At 46.9% G+C, this 18828-nt stretch overlaps 2 protein-coding genes across 4 annotated transcripts in view; one reads left to right on the top strand and one right to left on the bottom strand.

Annotated features, from left to right (window-relative positions):
• LOC127580987 (protein pitchfork-like) overlaps nucleotides 1–18828 on the bottom strand; it is a 36623-nt gene that overhangs the window by 2767 nt on the left and 15028 nt on the right. Inside the window, exons 1-5 of one of the 3 annotated variants that reach the window (XM_052035024.1) lie at nucleotides 16309–16411; nucleotides 11675–11814; nucleotides 8031–8123; nucleotides 7221–7357; nucleotides 4009–4126 (exon numbers count right to left, since the gene is read on the bottom strand). In XM_052035024.1, coding sequence (XP_051890984.1) covers nucleotides 4009–4126; nucleotides 7221–7357; nucleotides 8031–8123; nucleotides 11675–11814; nucleotides 16309–16327 — 507 coding nt within the window. In that variant the 5' untranslated portion in view covers nucleotides 16328–16411. Of the gene's footprint in view, nucleotides 1–4008; nucleotides 4127–7220; nucleotides 7358–8030; nucleotides 8124–11674; nucleotides 11815–16308; nucleotides 16412–18828 lie in introns of those variants that run through there. The other 2 variants (XM_052035021.1, XM_052035023.1) reach the window with 2 other exon arrangements.
• The window catches only part of LOC127580985 (chitotriosidase-1-like), a 36789-nt gene continuing 34944 nt past the window's right edge, over nucleotides 16984–18828 (top strand). The window contains exon 1 of the mRNA XM_052035019.1: nucleotides 16984–17283. Coding sequence (XP_051890979.1) covers nucleotides 17259–17283 — 25 coding nt within the window. The 5' untranslated portion in view covers nucleotides 16984–17258. The remainder of the gene's footprint in view (nucleotides 17284–18828) is intronic.

The raw sequence follows: 18828 nt of genomic DNA, 5'->3' as shown, positions 1-18828 counted from the left end.
AGCGTCCTCACCTAGGCCAACAACCCCAGCTTTGAGGACCTACGTCACTCATTGTTTGCGTGCCTGCCATCAGACTCCTTAAAAATAGACAATTCCAAGTTCTGTAGCAGGAAGACACTGCCAGTCAGATGGAGGAAAAGGTTCGAGGTCGTCTGCAAATCCTACTTGGAAAAAAATGCAATTGCGAATTCCTAGCACCAATTCACAAACTACCCATCCAATCATCTGCCATCATATGCCTCACCTGTGGAGGAGTCAGTGGTTTCCACACTGGCCTCATCAGCCACCGCAAAAAGATGGAGTAGAAGCAAGTCACCCTCAATCCTGAGGGGTTGCCCAGAAGTTGGAAGAAATTACTTACTAAACACATTATCGTGTGCCTTGCCCGAGTGGCCACTCTTGCATGAACTCGGGCAGCGAGCCTCAGCAAGCCACCCGATTGTGTGCATATCACAGGGAAAGCCTGGAACTCGCAGACGTTTACAACACAGAAAGGGGTGATTAGCCTGTCAAGACCTTGCTGGTCAAACCAAAACAGTGAGACTAATTCCACTTCCTGGACTCAGTATGGTTCCTCAAGTGCACATCCAGGTGCATTTTAAATATGGTGAGGGTTTCTAGCTTCACTACTCTCAGCTGTGGGTTTCAGGACCCTGACTCTGGATGATTTGTTTCCCTCAATCCTTGCATCAATTACTTTAAATCCATGCTCTTTAATTACTGGCCTTTCATCAGCACCCTGTCCAAAAGTTCTCATAAACAAGTTAAACCTTCTCTCAGTTGCTTCGGTTCCAAATGAAACAACGAGACTAGCCAATCATTCCTCATTACCAAACTTCCTCAGTTATGGTAACATTCTTGTAAATCTCAATTGAGACCCTCTTAGTGCTACTACACAATTTTTATAATTGGTGATTTAACTCTAGCTGTGGTCTACTTTGTATATTACTTCTAGTATGACCTCCCTACCTTTATACACTATGGTTCAAGTCAACAAGGTATCCCATGTACCTGCTCACTGCCTTATCTACCTGCCCTGGTGTCTTCAGGAATCGATGACCATGCATGCCTAGAGCCCTCTGCTCCCCACCTTTTACTGTGTATTCACTTACCACGTTTGCCCTCACCAATGCACTATTTCAAGCTTCTATGGACCAAATTCCATTTAGCAGTTTTCTGATCTAACTAACTGATTAGTGGCTTCCTAAAGTCAAAGGCTCTCTTCCTCAATATCAACAAGTCAATTTTAATATGATCTGCAAAGTTCTTAATTATGCCACTACATTTACATTTTCATTGTTTATATACTCCATGAAAGGCAAAGTAGCACTAAACCTCATTAAATCTCCACCAGCCTTCCAGTTATTAAAAGCACCAATCATTACCCTCTCTGTCCATGTATAGCCTTCTCTCTCCCTTGCTCACTCTCTGCAATAGTTTGCCCATTCTCTCACTCCCTGTGCATATTTTAATCCCCCATCCCAGTCCACGTGTACATTCCTCCCACCACTCTCTTTCCTCCCCTGTCCTCCACCCCCACCCCCCCAACCACTTGCAGATTTTCCCTCTCTCTCTGTAGCTTTAGATATAAAAGAAACAGGAGCAGGAGCAACTCAGTCCCTTGAGCCTGCTTTGCCATCAAGATCTTGGCTGTTCCAGCCTTGGCCTCAACTATACTGACTCTATGAGCACTTTTTCTGCTCTTTCCCCATACCTCTTGATTTCCTTGTTGTTGAAATGTCTGTCAGACTCTTTCTTGAATACATTTAATGACTCATCACAAGTCTCTGGGATAGAGAATTCCAAAGAGTCGCAACCCTCAGAGAAGAAATTCTTCATCATCTGCATCTGAAATGGGTGACCCCTTATTCTGAAACCAGACCCCAAGTTCTAGATAGCCCTACAGGGGGAAAACATCCTGTCAGCTCTATCAATCCCACTCAGAGTTTTATATTTTAACACAATCATCTTCTAAACTCCAATAAGCAAAGACCCAACCATTACAACCTTTCTTCCTATGTCAACCCCTTCATCTGAGGAATCAAACTAATAAATCTTCTATTCACTGCCTCTAATGCAAGCACATCTTTATATATAGGGATCAAACCTCAAAACAGTACTCCGAGTGTAGGCTCACTAACCCCTTATAAGGCTGGATGAAAACTACCTTCCGTTAATGATCCATATCCAACATTCCATTAGCCTTCCCAATTACTTGTTGCTAACTTTGTGCTTGGTGCACTAGTATCCCCAGATCTCTGTACCAGAATATTTTGAGGTCTCATTCCATTTAAGTAATTTTTTTCTTCGTTATTCTTTCCAAAATGTATAACCTCATTTTTTTCCTACATTACACACTATATGCCAACTTCTTGCCAACTCACTTAAATTCTGTTTTGTTTTGCAAACTTGTATCCTCATCACAACTTGCTAACCCATTTATCTTCATATCATCGGCAAATCTGCTTACAGAAAACTCAGTCCCTTCATCCAAGTTACCAATCCGGGTTGTAAATAATTGGGGCCTCAACAATGATGTCTGAAACTCCCCACTAGTACTGCTTGCTGATCCAAAAATGATCCATTTATCCAATTCTGTTTCTGATAGTTAATCCCCGTCTCTATCAATGTATCACCAATGTGCACCCTGAAACCTTTGCAGTAACATTTTATGCGACGTCTTATCAACGTCAGCTTCTTCTTAGGGAGACACTCAGGATCAGAGGTGACTTGTTTCCACTCTGGTCTTTTTGGATTCTGAGGTGGGTGATGAGGCTAATATGCGAACCAACCTCTTCCACTGGGGCAGGAGGTGGCTGTTGGAGTGGGAGGGTGGATGGATTGTGAGATGGTCCACCCTGTTCCCCGCTTACACAAGTCTGCCCCCAGTGCATGTCCTCAAGCTGCTCAATAACAATCCAAATGCTCCTCCAGTTTATTATGAGCCACCAGTTCATCAAATTTTGCCTTTCTCCACGTGTATCTTTCTCTGTTTCATGTGTAACTTTCATCCTTGCTGTCAGCCAGTTCAATTTTGATACGATCCACTAAATTCTTAATTATGCCCCAATATTTAATTCTTAACGATTGACGTACAGCACAAAAATCAATGGACTTGGTGTTGGAGGGTGCTGAGCCCAACAGAATCATTCAGCCTGACTGCCCTGGTTTTATTTCTCAGTGCAACCCTTGACTTCATTTGCTGATCAATCTCTCTCCTCGCAGCTGCCTCACCCCAGGTCCAAACAGCCATCCCTGGACAGTGATTGGGAAAGCAAATCCTAGCCAGTTCTTCAGTCCGTGACGCTGTACTGATTAGACATGGATCAGCCAACCCAGCACAAGACTGGAAGTCCTTTGCTGTGTGGCTCAGTGGTGTTCTGGTCACCCATTCGTCAATCGAAGGAAAGCTTTGCAGGCCATCTCAACTACCTTTTCTTTGGCAAAATTACCACTGTTTTAAGTATTTGTTGCCTTTTGTATTTTCACAGAAGAGCTACCCTTTTAGAACGTAGAACAGTACAGCACAGGAACAGGCCCTTCAGTCCACCATGTTGTGCTGAACTAATTAAACGTAATTAAATGCCCAACTAAACTAATCCCTTCTGCCTGCACAATGTCCATCTCCCTCCGTTCTCTGTGCATCATGTGTCTAAGAGCCTCTTAAACCCCTCTATCGTATCTGCCTCCACCCCCACCCCTGGCAGCACATTCCAGGCACCCACCGCTCTCCCACACATCTTCTTTGAACTTTTCCCCCCTCACCTCAGATGCCCATCCGCTAGCACTAGACATTTCGACCCTGGGAAAAAGATACTGGACATTGTGCAGGCAGAAGGGATTAGTTTAGTTGGGCATTTAATTACTAGTTTAATTAGTTCAGCACAGCATGGTGGACTGAAGGGCCTGTTTCTGTGCTGTACTTTTATGATGTTTTGAACAAGCAGTGCTTGGAGCTGCTCGACAGATTCAGTCCAAAGGACATTCCTACCAGTTTGGTAGCCGTACCTCAATCCGTAACGTGCGCTTTTTTGGAGCAGAGACCAAACTCCAGTCCGGAGTATCGAACTTCATTGGCCACGTTACATGCCTGTTTCTTGGCGTGTTGGGCTCATATGTACCAGGACTACAAATAAAACAAGATTCTATTTTTAGGTTAATTTGGACAGGTAAAGTGCAACATCAATTAAAAACTAATGTAAGATTATGTATTTCTCATGGGAATGGAATAAGATCAGACTCATAGTAAACTCAATACAAAGTTATATTTCAACCAAGACTCAAGGATAGATATTTTAAAATTAAGAATACATTTTAATTTGCATTATTTTGCTCAGTTTGCAACAATGGATTGTACAAATTGCATAAGTTCTGACTGGGTTTTCACTGTGCGAGTTTGTTGATTAAATTTCCAGAAAGCTGTGATGAGACGTAATTGAGAGGAACAATTTACAGGAATGTGACTCATGTAAATGTGAAACTCTCACTGTGCAATGTACAATAAATGAACTCCCAACTAAAGCTTTACACACTATCACAAAGAAGATGCAACCATGAAGAAGGCACGCCAGTGGCTCTACTTGGTTAGGAGTTTGAGGAGATCTGCAATGTCACCAAAAGCTCTTACAAATTTCTACAGATGTACGGTGGAGAGCATTCTGACTGGTTACATCACTGCCTGGTGTGGAGGCTCCAATGCACAGGATCGCAAGAGGCTGCAGAGAGTTGTAGACTCAGTCAGCTCCATCACGGGCACAACCCTCCCCACCATCGAGGACATCTTCAAGAGGCGGTGCCTCATCACTAAGGACCCTCACCATCTGGGACATGCCCTCTTCTCATTACTACCATCGGGGAGGAGGTACAGGAGCCTGAAGACCCACTCTCAATGCCATCAGATTTCTGAACTGTCCACGAACCCTCGTTATTCCTCTTTTATTTGCACTATTTAGTTATTTTGTAATTTATAGCAAGTTTATGTCCTGCACTGCTGCTGCAAAACAACACATTTCATGACATATGTCAGTGATAATAAACCTGATTCTGACACCAGCGAAGCCAATCTTCACATTGCAGATCTACCAACATCAACAGGCTAATTGCATGCTTAAGTCAGGTCTCCCACTTTGCTGCTCGTTGCTGCATCAGGCACCATATAAATGGAGAGATGTCTTCATCTACTTTTGATTTCAGTGAGCATCTCGAGAGCTGGGATGTGTTATGCAGTTGCAAGCAACCATTGACTGTGTTCTTACATCAATAAGGGCCCAGTCATTAACAAGGACATTCTCCTTAGCAGGAAGGAGATGTGTACCTTCTCCAAGGGAGCTCAGATCCTGGGGCTTTAGGACCACCCTGTACTTCCACAGCTCCTCCCACCAATTCACTGCCTCATTGCCATTGCTACAGGAGGCACACTAATGGCAGAATCACTACTGGCCTTCTAAAAATGGAAACAAGACCATCTGCACCAGTCCAGGGGTGTTTTGCATTGTACGCCCCACCCGTGTGCAGACTTCACTGTCATCTGCAACATGTAGCCAACTGACGGTGGACGGTGCTGGGGGAGCGGCCTGAGGAAAGAGCCAATGGGACGGGGGCACCACGAAGATAAGATTTCTTTATTAGTCACATGCACATCAAAACACACAGTGAAATGCATCTTTTGTGTAGAGTGTTCTGGGGGCAGCCCGCAAGTGTCACCACACTTCCGGCGCCAACATAGCATGCCCACAACTTCCTAACCCGTACGTCTTTGGAATGTGGGAGGAAACCGGAGCACCCGGAGGAAACCCACGCAGACACCGGGAGAACGTACAAACTCCTTACAGACAGCAGCGGGAATTGAACCTGGGTCACTAGCGCTGTAATAGCATTACGCTAACTGCTACACTACCATGCCTGCCCGACTGAAGAGCAGCAGGAGGAGGAGGGTCACCAGGGCAAGTCCCAGCAGAACAGCAGTGGCCCAGCAGAGGGATAAAGGGAGCCATTGACTGCACAGGTCATAATGAGCTTCCTCATAAAGAGCCACTCCTTAGATCATAGTGGCCAAGGCACAATGATCCCCTCCACACTAATCCTCATCACAGACACAGTTTACCGAAAATCAGCCAATAACCTGCAGGACCATTTGCACTGATCAGAACTGTAAATTGCCCCTAGTGCCTGGGTGAGAGGTGGGATCTGCGAGGAGATGATGGGACTTGATGGGATCCGTGTAAAAGCGTGGTTGATGGTCAGTGTGGACGGTGGGTTTGGGGTGGAGGGAGGGAGGGATGGTGGGGATGGGGGCCAGAGGGATGGACGGGGTCCCAGGGAGAGTTGAAGGGGACTTACATGCGGGGATAAGGTAATTCCTGAACACATAGAAAATCTGAAGCCAACACAAAGTGGTGTGGGTCTCCCCCATCATTCTGGGAGGTTGATTGACCCCTGGCGTAGATCGGTGGCGGCAGAATCAAAGGGGAGTTGATGGGATGTGAGAGAGAGAATGGGTTACAGGGAAGGAAGGAGAGGGGAATGGGACTGATGGGATTGCTCTATTGGGAGGGGGCATGATCCCAATGGGCTGAATGGCCTCCTTCTGTGTCTTGATATGAAAGTAAGGCAGGTGAGCTGGATGTGATGTTACACAGGTCACGTGACAGTGACCTGGGAAGTGGACAAAATGCATGGATGAAGCAAGTTGGAAAGAAGAAAGTGAGAGAAGACCAGGTACTGGAGGCGTCAGTCAGGAATGCAGAGAGTTGTGGACACAGCTGAGTCCATCACAAAAACCAGCCTCCCTTCCGTGGACTCTGTCCACTTCACTGCCTCAGGAAAGCAGCCAACATAATCAAGGACCCCTCCCACCCTGGACATTCTCTCTTCTCCGCACTCCCAGCAGGCAGAAGATACAAAAGCTTGAGAACACGTTCCACAGGCTCAAGGACAGCTTCTATCCCGCTGCTATCAGACTCTCGAAAGGACCCCTTGTACGCTAAAGATGAACTCTTGATCTCTTAATCTACCTCGTCATGACCCTTGCACCTTATTGTCTGCCTGCACTGCACTTTCTCTGTAACTGTGACCCTATTTTCTTTTCCGTTTATACTACCTCGATATACTTGCGTATGGAATGATCTGTCTGGATGGCACGCAGACACAAGTTTTTCACTGTATCTCAGTACATGTGACAATACTAAAGCAATTACCAATTGTTTGATAGCTTTACATACCCAGGAACTTGAAGTTTACTTGATGAGCTCTGTTTACTCCTATGAGATGTGGAACCAAACGGTGCACTTGATGGTTTGAAACCCTGATTTCTTCCAAATCTTCTCTGATGCACTGCAGGGCCAGGTGATATACTCTGCTGTAGAGGACACGTTAAAACCAAACAAAGGAGTTTGCAAAACAGCAGCATGAAGAGTGAGAAAAAAATTGGAGTTGGATTGGTGCCAGGTCACCTGCTAACAAACCCAAAATTAATATATTTTTGTTAACCACAGGCAGTTACAGTGGGACCCAGATGGATACGTATGGTTAGATCACAGGTCAACCATGATCTACAGGGTGATGGAAGGACTCAAGGGCACCTCCTCTTCCCGAGTTGCTACAACAATGTTCTGGACATCACCTGCTGCAAGATCAAGTCTTATCTCTTGTTATTTTGGGCCCAGCCATTTCCCGTCACTGGGAATGTCAAATTATGAGGCAGGAGTCATGGCGACACATCACAGCATGGCAGGTAGATGCTCCTCAGATCACACACTGTTGTCAACCATATTTCCAAACGTGGTTCTGTTCTCTGGAACAGAGTTCCTGGAGCAGGGTCCAACACCACACATCACTGAGGATCAACTCTTTGAACCACTGCCCACAGAGTTAACAACAGGGAACTTGTTTGCAATTATCCTCTGCTGAATCATTAGGTTTTATCAACCCCCTGAAAGCACTCTGCAGAAACGTTATCTGCAGGGGCTGTGCTGGATAGGCTGACTGTCAGTGAACACAAGTAACATTGTTAATGCTATTCCACTACCTACCGTAGGCGAGAATCGAACTGACGTCCTCGCTCCCAACGTATATCCTATTTTACTCTCTGGTTTCTTTCCCAGGTTGCCAGACATACTGTTTTGCTGCAAAACAAAGGAAATGTAACGAACGAAAGGCCAATTCCAACACAAACTTAATGCAGGCTGGACCTAAGGAACCGTCTAAATCAATCCAAACGTTCCTGCAGACATGGGGGATTGGGTGCTGAAGGTAGCGTTTAGCTTGCTTGCAGAGTGTTGAGTAGGAGTTGGGACATCACGTTGCGCTGTACAAGACATTGATAAGGCCACACTTGGAGAGCAATACAGAAAGAATGTGGTAGCAATAGAAAGAGTGCAGCGGAGATTCATGTCGCTGGGACTGGAGGGCTTTAGTCGCACGGAGAAACTGAATAGTCTGGGACTGTTTTCCCTGGATTGACAGGGGCTTATTATACAATTATGAAGGGCATAGATAGGGTAGATAGTTGCAGCCTTTTTCCAAGTGCAGGGGAGTCTAAAACAAAAGGACATTGGCTTAAGGTGAGAGGGGAAATATTTAAGAGAGACCCAAGGGGTAAGTTTCCCCACACAGAGGGTGGTGGAGTGTATGGAACGAGCAGGTAGAGGCGGGTACAATCACAGTGTTTAACATGCACTTGGACAGGTACATGGATAGGAAAGGGCCAAATGCAGGAAAACAGGATTAGCACACAGTAGATAGGGATATCAGTCACCATGGACAAGTTGGGCTGAATGGCCCGTCAACTATGACTCCTGCCTTGTGATGATCTTTGAAGTTTTTTTTGATGTCTCAGAGGAGCAACAAGTTCTTTGACAGACTGATACGAAGTATGTTTGATATCAGGCCAGGGACGATCAGGGATGGGCGAGGTTAAGAGTCACTTCAGGACATGAAAACTAATTTGCAAAGGATACTTCTGCTGATGGCATCCTCAGCCAGTTCTTGTAACCCCCGTATGAGTTGCTAGACATCAGATCACAGGATCTCCACAGAGATATCTTGAATAAAGCAAGAAACCAATGGACGGTGCAGCCACACGAGTTGTGAGCAAACACTTCATGTTTTGTTCCCTCAGACATTTGGTTTTAGAAAGCTCTCCTCTCTGTGCCAAAGGCACCTCCTAGATCTGCAGTGTTATGCCCTCCTGCTCCTCTGGTTGGGTTCCATAACCTTTATATTTGTCACAGATAGGGGTTTAACCAGAAATTTATCACTGCTACAATCATTAAACTAATCAAATAGAGGTACAAGAGACTGCAGAATCTGGAGGATCAAACAATCTACCAGAGGAACTCGGGGGAGGAGGATTGGCAACATTTCAGGATGACACCCTGCATCAGGACTAGTCAATTCCGATAGAAGTGTAAATGTAATTTGAATGGCAGCCCCATCAGTTTGTCCGAACATGGATCTCATAGTCACTGTAACCATGGGTTCATGAGATTGACTCAATAAGTGGGATGATATGAAGTACGGTTGATGAGAATGGACCTCTAGTCCTTGGAGAAGTGAACAATGAGTGGGGATTTTGGTGAAACAGTAAGGCTTCAACCTTCCAAAACACCAGATTTACCCACAAGTGAAAACAGGTGAAGGACTTCCACCAGGTACAAAGCAAACGTGCGAGTGCCAAGCTTGCCAATGAATCTGCAACAGTGGGATGATTGCCTCTCAGCTCCTGCACTGGGTCATATCTGTCAGTGACCCCCACCGATACAAGGAGGACTGAGGGAGTGGGTTTCCCAGGGTTGGGGAATCAAGAACTAGAAGGCAGTGGTTTAAGGTGAGAGGGGAGAGATTTAATAGGGACCTGAGAGGCAACTCTTTCACCCAAAGGGTGGTCAGTATATGGAACGAGCTGCCAGAGGAAGTGGTCGAGGCAGGTACATTAACAACATTTAAAAGGTACTCAGGCAGGTAAATGGAGAGGAAAGAAAGGTTTAGAGGGACATGAGCCAAACGCAGGCAAATGGGACTGGCTTAGATGGCCATCTTGGTCAGCATGGACCAGTTGGGCCAAAGAGCCTGTTTCTGTGCTGTATGACTCTGTGACTGAAGATATAACTATGGGCAGAAAATCCTTCTTTAAATTATTTCAATTTAATATTATTCATTTTCCTTGGTTTTATTTCAAAAAATATCAATTTTTAAATAATTTTTTTCATAGTTTTAAATGCCTCAGAATGTCAGAGACATTCACTGATCTTGTCCTGAGAGGAAAGGTGGGGCCGGGTAGGCTGGTATCATCTGGGGTTTAGAACAGGGAGACACACAAGACCAGAGGGGTGTTGGTAGGGTGGGTGTGGAGAGGAACCTCAAACCAGGGGTCACTGTTTAAAAGTGTCACCCATTCAAGTGAGAGACGAGGCAATTCTTTTTCCCCCACTGAGGTCTGAGAGTCGTTGGAACTTGCTTTCTCAAAGGGTAGTGGAGGCAGAGATATTCTTAAGGGAGGAGCAGATAGATTCTTAAAGGCAAGGAAGGGGTGGAGCTGAGGTTACAATCTGATTAGCCATTCTGGTGGGGCAGGACCGAGGGGCCTATTCAAGTGCAGGAGACATCGACTGGAGGTCAAGGAATTCCTTCACTCAGGAGATGATGAACCTTTGGAACTCTCCCCCAGAGGACGTGGATGCTCAGTTGTTGAGAGTATTCACAGTCACACAGCACGAAACAAGCCCTTCGGCCCAACTGGTCCATGCCAACCAAGATGCCTCCCTAAGTAAGTCCCATTTGCCTGCATTAGGCCCATATCCCTATCCATGAACTTGTCCAAATGTTTTTAAAACATCATAATTGTACCCGCCCCTACCACTTCTTCTGGCGGCTCGTTCCACACACCCACTGTGTGAAAAACTTGCCCCTCAGGTCCCTTTTAAATCTTTCCCCTCTCATCTTAAACCTGTGCCCTCTAGTTTTAGACTCCCTACCCTGGGGAAAAAGACTGTGAATATCTACCCTATCTACGCCCCTCATAACTTCATAAACCTCTGTAAGATAACCCCTCAGCCTCCTTCGCTCCAGGGAAAACAGTCCCAGACTGTCCAGTCTCTCCTTACAACTCAAGCCCTCCAGTCCTGGCGTCAAGCGGAGATCAATGGAATCCAAGGAATGGGGGGGGGGTTGGGCTTGGAAGATCTTACTGAATGATGTCTGGATTCATTGCCACAAACAGCTGTTGGCCCAATCATTGGGGGTGTTTAAGGCGGAGATTGATAGGTATATAATTAGTCAGGGTATCAAGGGATATGGGGAAAGGCCGGGAATTGGGGCTAGATGGGAGAATAGTTCAGCTCATGGTGAAGTGGCGGAGCAGCCTCGATGGGCCGAATGGCCTGCTTCTGCTCCTTTGTCTTGTGACTCGAGGGTCAGCTGCCCAACTCCTGCCCCCGTTTCTCACATGGAGTATCATGATCAGAGCAGGACGCTGAGCTTCCTGGCTCGATTTACCTCAGTCGGTGATTACATCCACATTTAGTCACTGTCTTAGGTCATAGTCATGGGGTTATACAGCATGGAAACTGACCCTTCTGCCCAACTGGTCCATGCCGACCAAAGTGTCCATCTGTTAGTCCCATTTGCCCCACTTGTAACCACCACTGATGAATAAAAGTAATCACTTTGAGCATACAGAAAAGGTGTCATAGCAGCCGGGTCCACGGTTCGGGGTTCCCCTTATTGGGGGGAACTCATTTCCGAGTCTGTCTGAGGCCCAGTGAAGAGGAAACAGCTTCCGCTCAGGCACATCGAGAGGCAAGGTTTTCCGTGAAGCTGAGGGGATTGAAGAGAAATCAGTAACAGCAGTTAGCCAGTTCATCGTTATCATAATTCACAGTTTTAATTTTGATAATGAATGATCTCAGCACTTTTACTGGTCCATTCAGGTGACAGTGGATCTCCCAGGGACTGTGGAGTCTCAGTCACAGATTGATAAGTTTTTTAGATATGAAGGAAGTCGAAGTATATGGAGTTAGTGCAGGAAATACTCTGAAATATAGTCAGTTACAATGCCATAAACGTAGCAACTAATTTGCAGACGATGAACCCCGCAGACAGAAGACTTGTTGATCTGCTTTAGGGAAAATAATTGAGGGATAAAAATTGATCAGGACATGAATCAATCAGGACTTGCAAAAAGAAATTGGATAGGCTCCTGAGGGACAATAACTTGCAGAGCAACAGGGAGTGAGTAGGGAGTGGATCGTTCTGTGAGGAGTTACGTAGCCTGCCTCTACACTCTGATAACTCAGTTCTCCCAATGGCCTCTCACAAAGGAGTGTGTGCAACCAGAGCATCACGGTAACACCTTCATTCCAATCCCCTTGGAATCCAGTCATTCCAGTTGATCATTTTGAGTATCTAAATTTTCTTAACTCATCCATATCCTTTTAATCTTATCTTGTTTAAATAAAATCTCACTTGCATTTCTTGGATTCAGAGCCATTTATCCTGAGCTGGTAAATAACACTGGCCGTAACTGGACAAGTTATGCACCCATTATGTACTTGACAGGGTCAAAACGAACACAAATGCAGGAGCAGTTAAGGCGAACAAAGTATCACAGTGGAAAATGTAAATAGGTAACACCGGCTCTCTCCCCTACCCTCTCTTTCCAGTCCTGATGAAGGGTCTCGACCCGAAATGTCGACTGTCCATTTCCCTCCACAGATGCTGCTGACCTGCTGAGTTCCTCACAGCTTTTTGTGTGTTGCTTACACAGTGACAGGGTGGATATGAAACTCCAACCCATAATCAAAGACCCCACCCACCCGGGACATTCTCTCTTCTCTCCTCTTCCATCGGGTAGAAGATACAGGAGCCTGAGGGCACGTACCACCAGACTTAAGGACAGCTTCTACCCCACTGTGATAAGACTATTGAACAGTTCCCTCATACGATGAGATGGACTCTGACCTCACGATCTACCTTGTTGTGACCTTGCACCTTATTGCACTGCACTTTCTCTGTAGCTGTGACACTTTACTCTGGACTGTTATGTTTTTACCTGTACTACCACAATGCACTCTGTACTGACCCAATGTAACTGCACTGTGTAATGAATTGACCTGTATGATCGATATGCAAGACAAGTTTTTCACTGTACCTCGGTACAAGTGACAATAATAAACCAATACCAATTTGAATTGATCCAATGGGTCTCCTTTCGGCATGGAAATATTACTTACGTTGGAGGAGGAGCCACTCAGATCCTCGATGCCCCAACACTACCTCAGCTCCACTGACCACCTCTGATACACACACTGACTGTTGACATTGGTCTGAAGATTTCCATTGATCCAACCCCACAATCTTGTGAGGTAAAAGTTCCAGAGATACACAGATCCTTCCCCACTAGGAAGGATGTGATTAAGCTAGAGAGGGTGCAGAAAAGGTTCACAAAGACATTGGTGGGACTGGAGGGTTTGGGTTGAAAGGGGAGACTGGGACTGTTTTCCCTGGAGCGAAGGAGGCTGAGGGGTGACCTTATGGAGTTTTATAAAATCATGCAGGGGGCACAGATATGGTGGATGGTCAGTCTTTTCCCAGGGTAGGGAGTCTAAAACTAGAGGGCATACGGTGAGGGGCAAGATTTAAAAGGGGGACCTGGGGGGGTAACTTTTTCCCACACAGAGGGCAGTTGGTATATGGAACCAGAGGCAGCGGTAGAGGCGAGTACAATTACAGTGTTTAAAGACACTTGACAGGTGCAGGACAGGAAAGGTTTAGAGGATATGGGCCAAATGCTGGCAAATGGTTCTAGATCAGATAGTGATTCTTAGTCAGCATGGGTGAGTTGGCTGAAGGGCCTGTTCCTGTGCTGTGTACTCTGACTTTAATCACCTCTACCTTTCTCCAAAACTCCTTGAATGTTTTCTACTTCTGTCTCTTCCGTCAAAGCCGTCAGCTCCAGCAGGCAGTGACTTCCATACTCTCACCTCTTTCAGGGTTAAGAAATTCTTAAATGACCATCCAGTATTTGCCCCGTCCACTCTCTACCCAGTGTTCACCCGGTTCACTGGACCTCAGGCCTCAATCTCTCCCCTCCTTCCATAGGCACTGTTTTTTTTATTACTTTTTCAGGAGCTGGACATCACCGGGAGGCCAGCATTTATTGCGATCCCTAACTGCCCCTGGACCAGGTGGTGTGCTTTTCACTGAAATATCCCCAGGCAGTTTCACACCACTGTAGCTGTTAGACAAGCAAAAACCTGCAGCTACTGGAAATCTGTAACAAAATGCTGGAAACACTCAGCAGGTCAGGCAGCGTCTGTGGAGAAAAAACAGTCATGGCACGCATTAACTCCAAACTTCCAGACAACCTCGACCCACTCCAAATCGCCCACTGCGGAAACAGGTCTATGGCAGATGCCATCTCCCTGGCCCTACACTCAGCTCTGGAGCATCTGGACAGTAAAGACACCTACATTAGACTATTGTTTATTGACTACAGCTCTGCCTTCAATACTATAATTCCAAGCAAACTCATCACCAAACTCCGAGACCTGGGACTCAACACCTCCCTCTGCAACTGGATCCTTGACTTCCTGACCAACTGACCGCAATCAGTGAGGATAGGCAGCAACACCTCTGGCATGATTATTCTCAACACTGGTGCCCCACAAGGCTGCGTCCTCAGCCCTCTAATCTACTCCCTATACACTCATGACTGTGTGGCCAGATTCTGCTCTAACTCCATCTACAAGTTTGCAGATGATACCACTGTAGTGGGCCGTATCTCAACTAACGATGAGTCGGAGTACAGGAAAGAGATAGAGAGCTTAGTGGAATGGTGTCATGACAACAACCTTTCCCTCAATGTCAACAAAACAAAAGAGCTGGTCATTGACTTCAGGAAAGGGGGCAGTGCACATCCCATCTGTCTACATCGACAGTGCTGAAGTTAAGAGCTTCAAGTTCCAAGGAGGTGAACATCACCAATTGCCTGTCCTGGTCCAACCATGTAGACACCACGGCCAAGAAAGCTCACCAGTGCCTCTACTTCCTCAGGAGGCTAAAGAAATTTGGCATGTCCTCTTTGACACTCACCAACTTTTATCAATTCACCAGAGAAACCACCCTATCTGGATGCATCACGACTTGGTATGGCAACTGCTCTACCTGAGACCACAAGAAACTGCAGAGAGTCGTGGACACAGGTCAGCGCATCATGGAAACCGGCCTCCCCTCCATGGACTCTGTCTACACTTCTCACTGCCTTGGTAAAGCAGCCAACATAATCAAAGACCCTGCCCACCCCAGACATTCTCTCTTCTCCCATCAGACAGAAGAAACAAAAGCCTGAAAGCAGGTACCACCAGGCTCAAGGACAGCTTCTATCCCGCTGTGAAAAGACTATTGAACAATCCCCTAGTACAATAAAATGGACTCTTGACCTCACAATCTACCTCGTTATGACCTTGCACCTTATTGTCTGCCTGCACTGTACTTTCTCTGTAACTGTAACACTTTATTCTGCATTCTTTTATTATTTTTACCCTGTACTATTTCAATGCACTGTGTAATGAGTTGATCTGTATGCAAGACTGGTTTTTCACTGTCCCTCAGTACAAGTGACAATATTCCAATTTACCAGTGAGCATTTCAGGTCTTTTCTGACCAAGGATCATTGACCAGAAATTGACCGTCACTCCACACAGCTGATACAAATCCATTAGTTAACTTCTCTGTTCAGATACACGACAGAGCCTCCAGTTTCTTCTACAAACTGAAACCTGCTGTCTGAATGAAGAAGTACGAACCATATTTTTCAGATAAAGACCTGAAATACGGAGTGCTCCGGGCAAAAAGCACGGAAGGGTCACCGGCAAGGGTGGGTGGGTGAACAACCTGTGTTTAACCTTTTAAGAGTCCGGCGCTCATGGGTGGTGGGAGGGAAATCCCTGGGGTGGGGGTGAAGAGAGGGAGGGAGCTGCTCGGTCAGGCGGGAGGGATCTCCCCGGCCGACTGGAAGGGAGGGAGCTCCCCACTCCAGACCCTCATGACGCCTGGACTGACGGACTGACTGGCCCCCAGCCCCGCTCCCGTCCCCCTGGACCCGGCCCCGGCCCCGGCCCCGCTCCCCTGTCCCCCTGGACCCGGACCCGCTCCCCTGGACCCGGCCCCGCTCCCCTGTCCCTGTCCTGGACCCGGCCCCGCTCCCCTGTCCCTGTCCCGGTCCCGGCCCCGGCCCCGCTCCCCTGTCCCCCTGGACCCGGACCCGCTCCCCTGGACCCGGCCCCGCTCCCCTGTCCCGGCCCCGCTCACCTATCCAGGCAGCAGCCATGACGCCGCCACCCTGTTGCAATCCGTTGCCCGGGCGACGCGGTTGTTACAGCCCGTGCCGGCACCGCGCGTGCGCCGGGGGACCGGGTGCCGGCACCGCGCGTGCGCCGGGGGACCGGGTGCCGGCACCGCGCGTGCGCCGGGGGACCGGGTGCCGGCAGCGCTCCCCTGGGGAGGCTGCAGCGGGCAGTGGTCGGTCGGTCGGTCGGTCGCTGTGTTATTGTCACACGCACAGTGAAAGAGTTTGTTCTGCACGTCATCCACACGGATCATTTCATCACATCAGTGCATTGAGGCAGTAGAGGGGAAAACAGTAACAGGATGCAGAATAAAGGGTCACAGTTACAGAGAAAGTGCAGGCAGGCAGACAATAAGGTGCAAGGACATAACGAGGTAAACTGTGAGGTCAAGAGTCCATCTTTAAGGGCAGGTTACACAAGCACTTGAGAGAGAAGGGAATAGAGGGTCACACTGAGGAGGCTCTAGTGAAACATACAGCGGACAGTACATCCTGTGATAACCTGCGTAAATCCACAACAACGTGAATGCCTCTTAACTGCTCTCTGAAATGGCCTGCAAGCCACTCAGTTGTACCAAATAGCTCTGACAAGCGGCCATTAATGTCGGCCTCGTCAGTAACAGCAGCATCCAGGAACAAGTATAAAAATGATTCCAATTCACTCAATGTGCTGATCACCGCAAGCTGTTCCCCTTTGATGTCATTAACTCCACTACTTTAACCAGTAAGTTATCCCAAATGTTTACTACTGTTTATCTATTGGTTCATCTTCTTAACTGCCAAGCTAATAATTAGCTGGAGCGGGAGCTCTGTGTCAGTGTGGGTGTGTGACCAATGCAAGTCCCTTCTGATTCCACATTTCCACTAACGACCAAAAGCAGAAGGTTCAGCAACAGAATCGACTGTCCATAAGATGAAGAGAGGACTCTGTTTAGTTGGTAAGTATGTTTGTTAAATTAAAAAAGTCAAGGAATTTGATGAAAACAGTATTGTAATCTTCCAATGGTACAGGAAAGTGTTAACATAGTGATGTTACATGTATGTAAAATTCCAATGATCCGGCATTCTCTGCACTGTGGTGGTGTGGATGGGTAGATTTTCTGCACTATTGGATTTATTCCTATTACCACTACAACACGTTTTTAATTTGCACAGAAGTATAATACTTTTGTTTTCAGTTAGAGAAAGCATAGGAGCAAAACCTGGTGAGTTTAAAGGTGTGCAGGAACATGTGTGTGGGAAACAGGGCCCCGGTGGGTTTATAGGGAGTGTGGGAATGGGGTCCTGATGGATTTAAAGGGAGCACAGGAAATACCTCCAAGTGAGACAGATGCAAACCAATGGGATTTCCAAACAATTGAATAGCAGATCATCAGAGTATTTCTATATTTAGCATTTGTTGAAGAGATGAAGTACTGAGGTACCCAGCTACAACTTACTTGGTATGTTAAGTGTTATGTTCCTAAAAGCTGAAGTTTGAAAACACTCCATTCATTTAAAACAAGTCGTTATACTGTGACACATGGTGCCCATGCCATTGTCCGGAGATTTGATTGCAGTCGAGAGTAGGTGTGTGGAGGTTGGAATGGTATCACACATCTCTCGGCAGTGACACTGCCAGCACGTAATATTCACGCTAATTATATCACCGGGATATGTAACCATCACTACTCAGTGCACAGGAGGGCAGATATCGGCATCTATGATCCAGCAAGTTTCAATGGAGCAATAGATATTGGCTGTAGATGGGTTGGGAGCTTCTCCAGAAGGTTTTGAGCAGACAAAATGTGACACCAAAGGGACATTCTCTTCTTCCTGCACACATCTGGACAGACTCAGTCAGTGACGGGAGGATTGTATTGCCAGATGTGTTGAAATGTTGGAGGAAATTCAATGACGGAAGAATTATTAAGACAGGAACCAGTACCACCTCCTCCGAGCTGCGCAAGCTGTGCCCTGACTAATTGCAACATGAATGGTGACAACAAATCTCCTCAGCCCCTGCCCTTCACTCTCCTCTCTCTACACTTTAATACAGCTCCTCCTCAGATTCACACACTCGCCACTGTTAGGACTTTACTTCGCCACAGCCGAGACCACCAGCTACCTGACCATGACAACCACATTCTCACCTCACTTCACAAGACCTTTCATAGGGTGTTGTTTTCTTCCTCGAGGGACACCAGGCAATTGGTAGGTGTGTGAGGAGGACGAGTTTCCCTGTAGGCACGCACTCGCACTAAGGCTGAGTGCTGTGTGCAGGGGAGGAGACCAGATAGTGGTGACTTGGCTCACTGCTTATTTATTCCTTCTTGTTTCTTCTGACTGTTGATAGCTCCCAGTTCTTTCCACTCCTCACGCCATCACCGTTACCTCAGTCTCAGCTCTCCCAGTCTGGCCCATCAGTATTTCAGCCCAGGCGATGGGATAGCACCTGACCCAACTCACAGCTCAGATACTCTCACCACATGGACGAGAGGCGA

The sequence above is a fragment of the Pristis pectinata genome, chromosome 20 (genome assembly GCF_009764475.1).
Source record: "Pristis pectinata isolate sPriPec2 chromosome 20, sPriPec2.1.pri, whole genome shotgun sequence".
NCBI classification, from domain to species: domain Eukaryota; kingdom Metazoa; phylum Chordata; class Chondrichthyes; order Rhinopristiformes; family Pristidae; genus Pristis; species Pristis pectinata.
The sequence above is the reverse complement of the archived record's forward strand: the minus strand, read 5'-3'. Positions and strand labels throughout refer to the sequence as shown.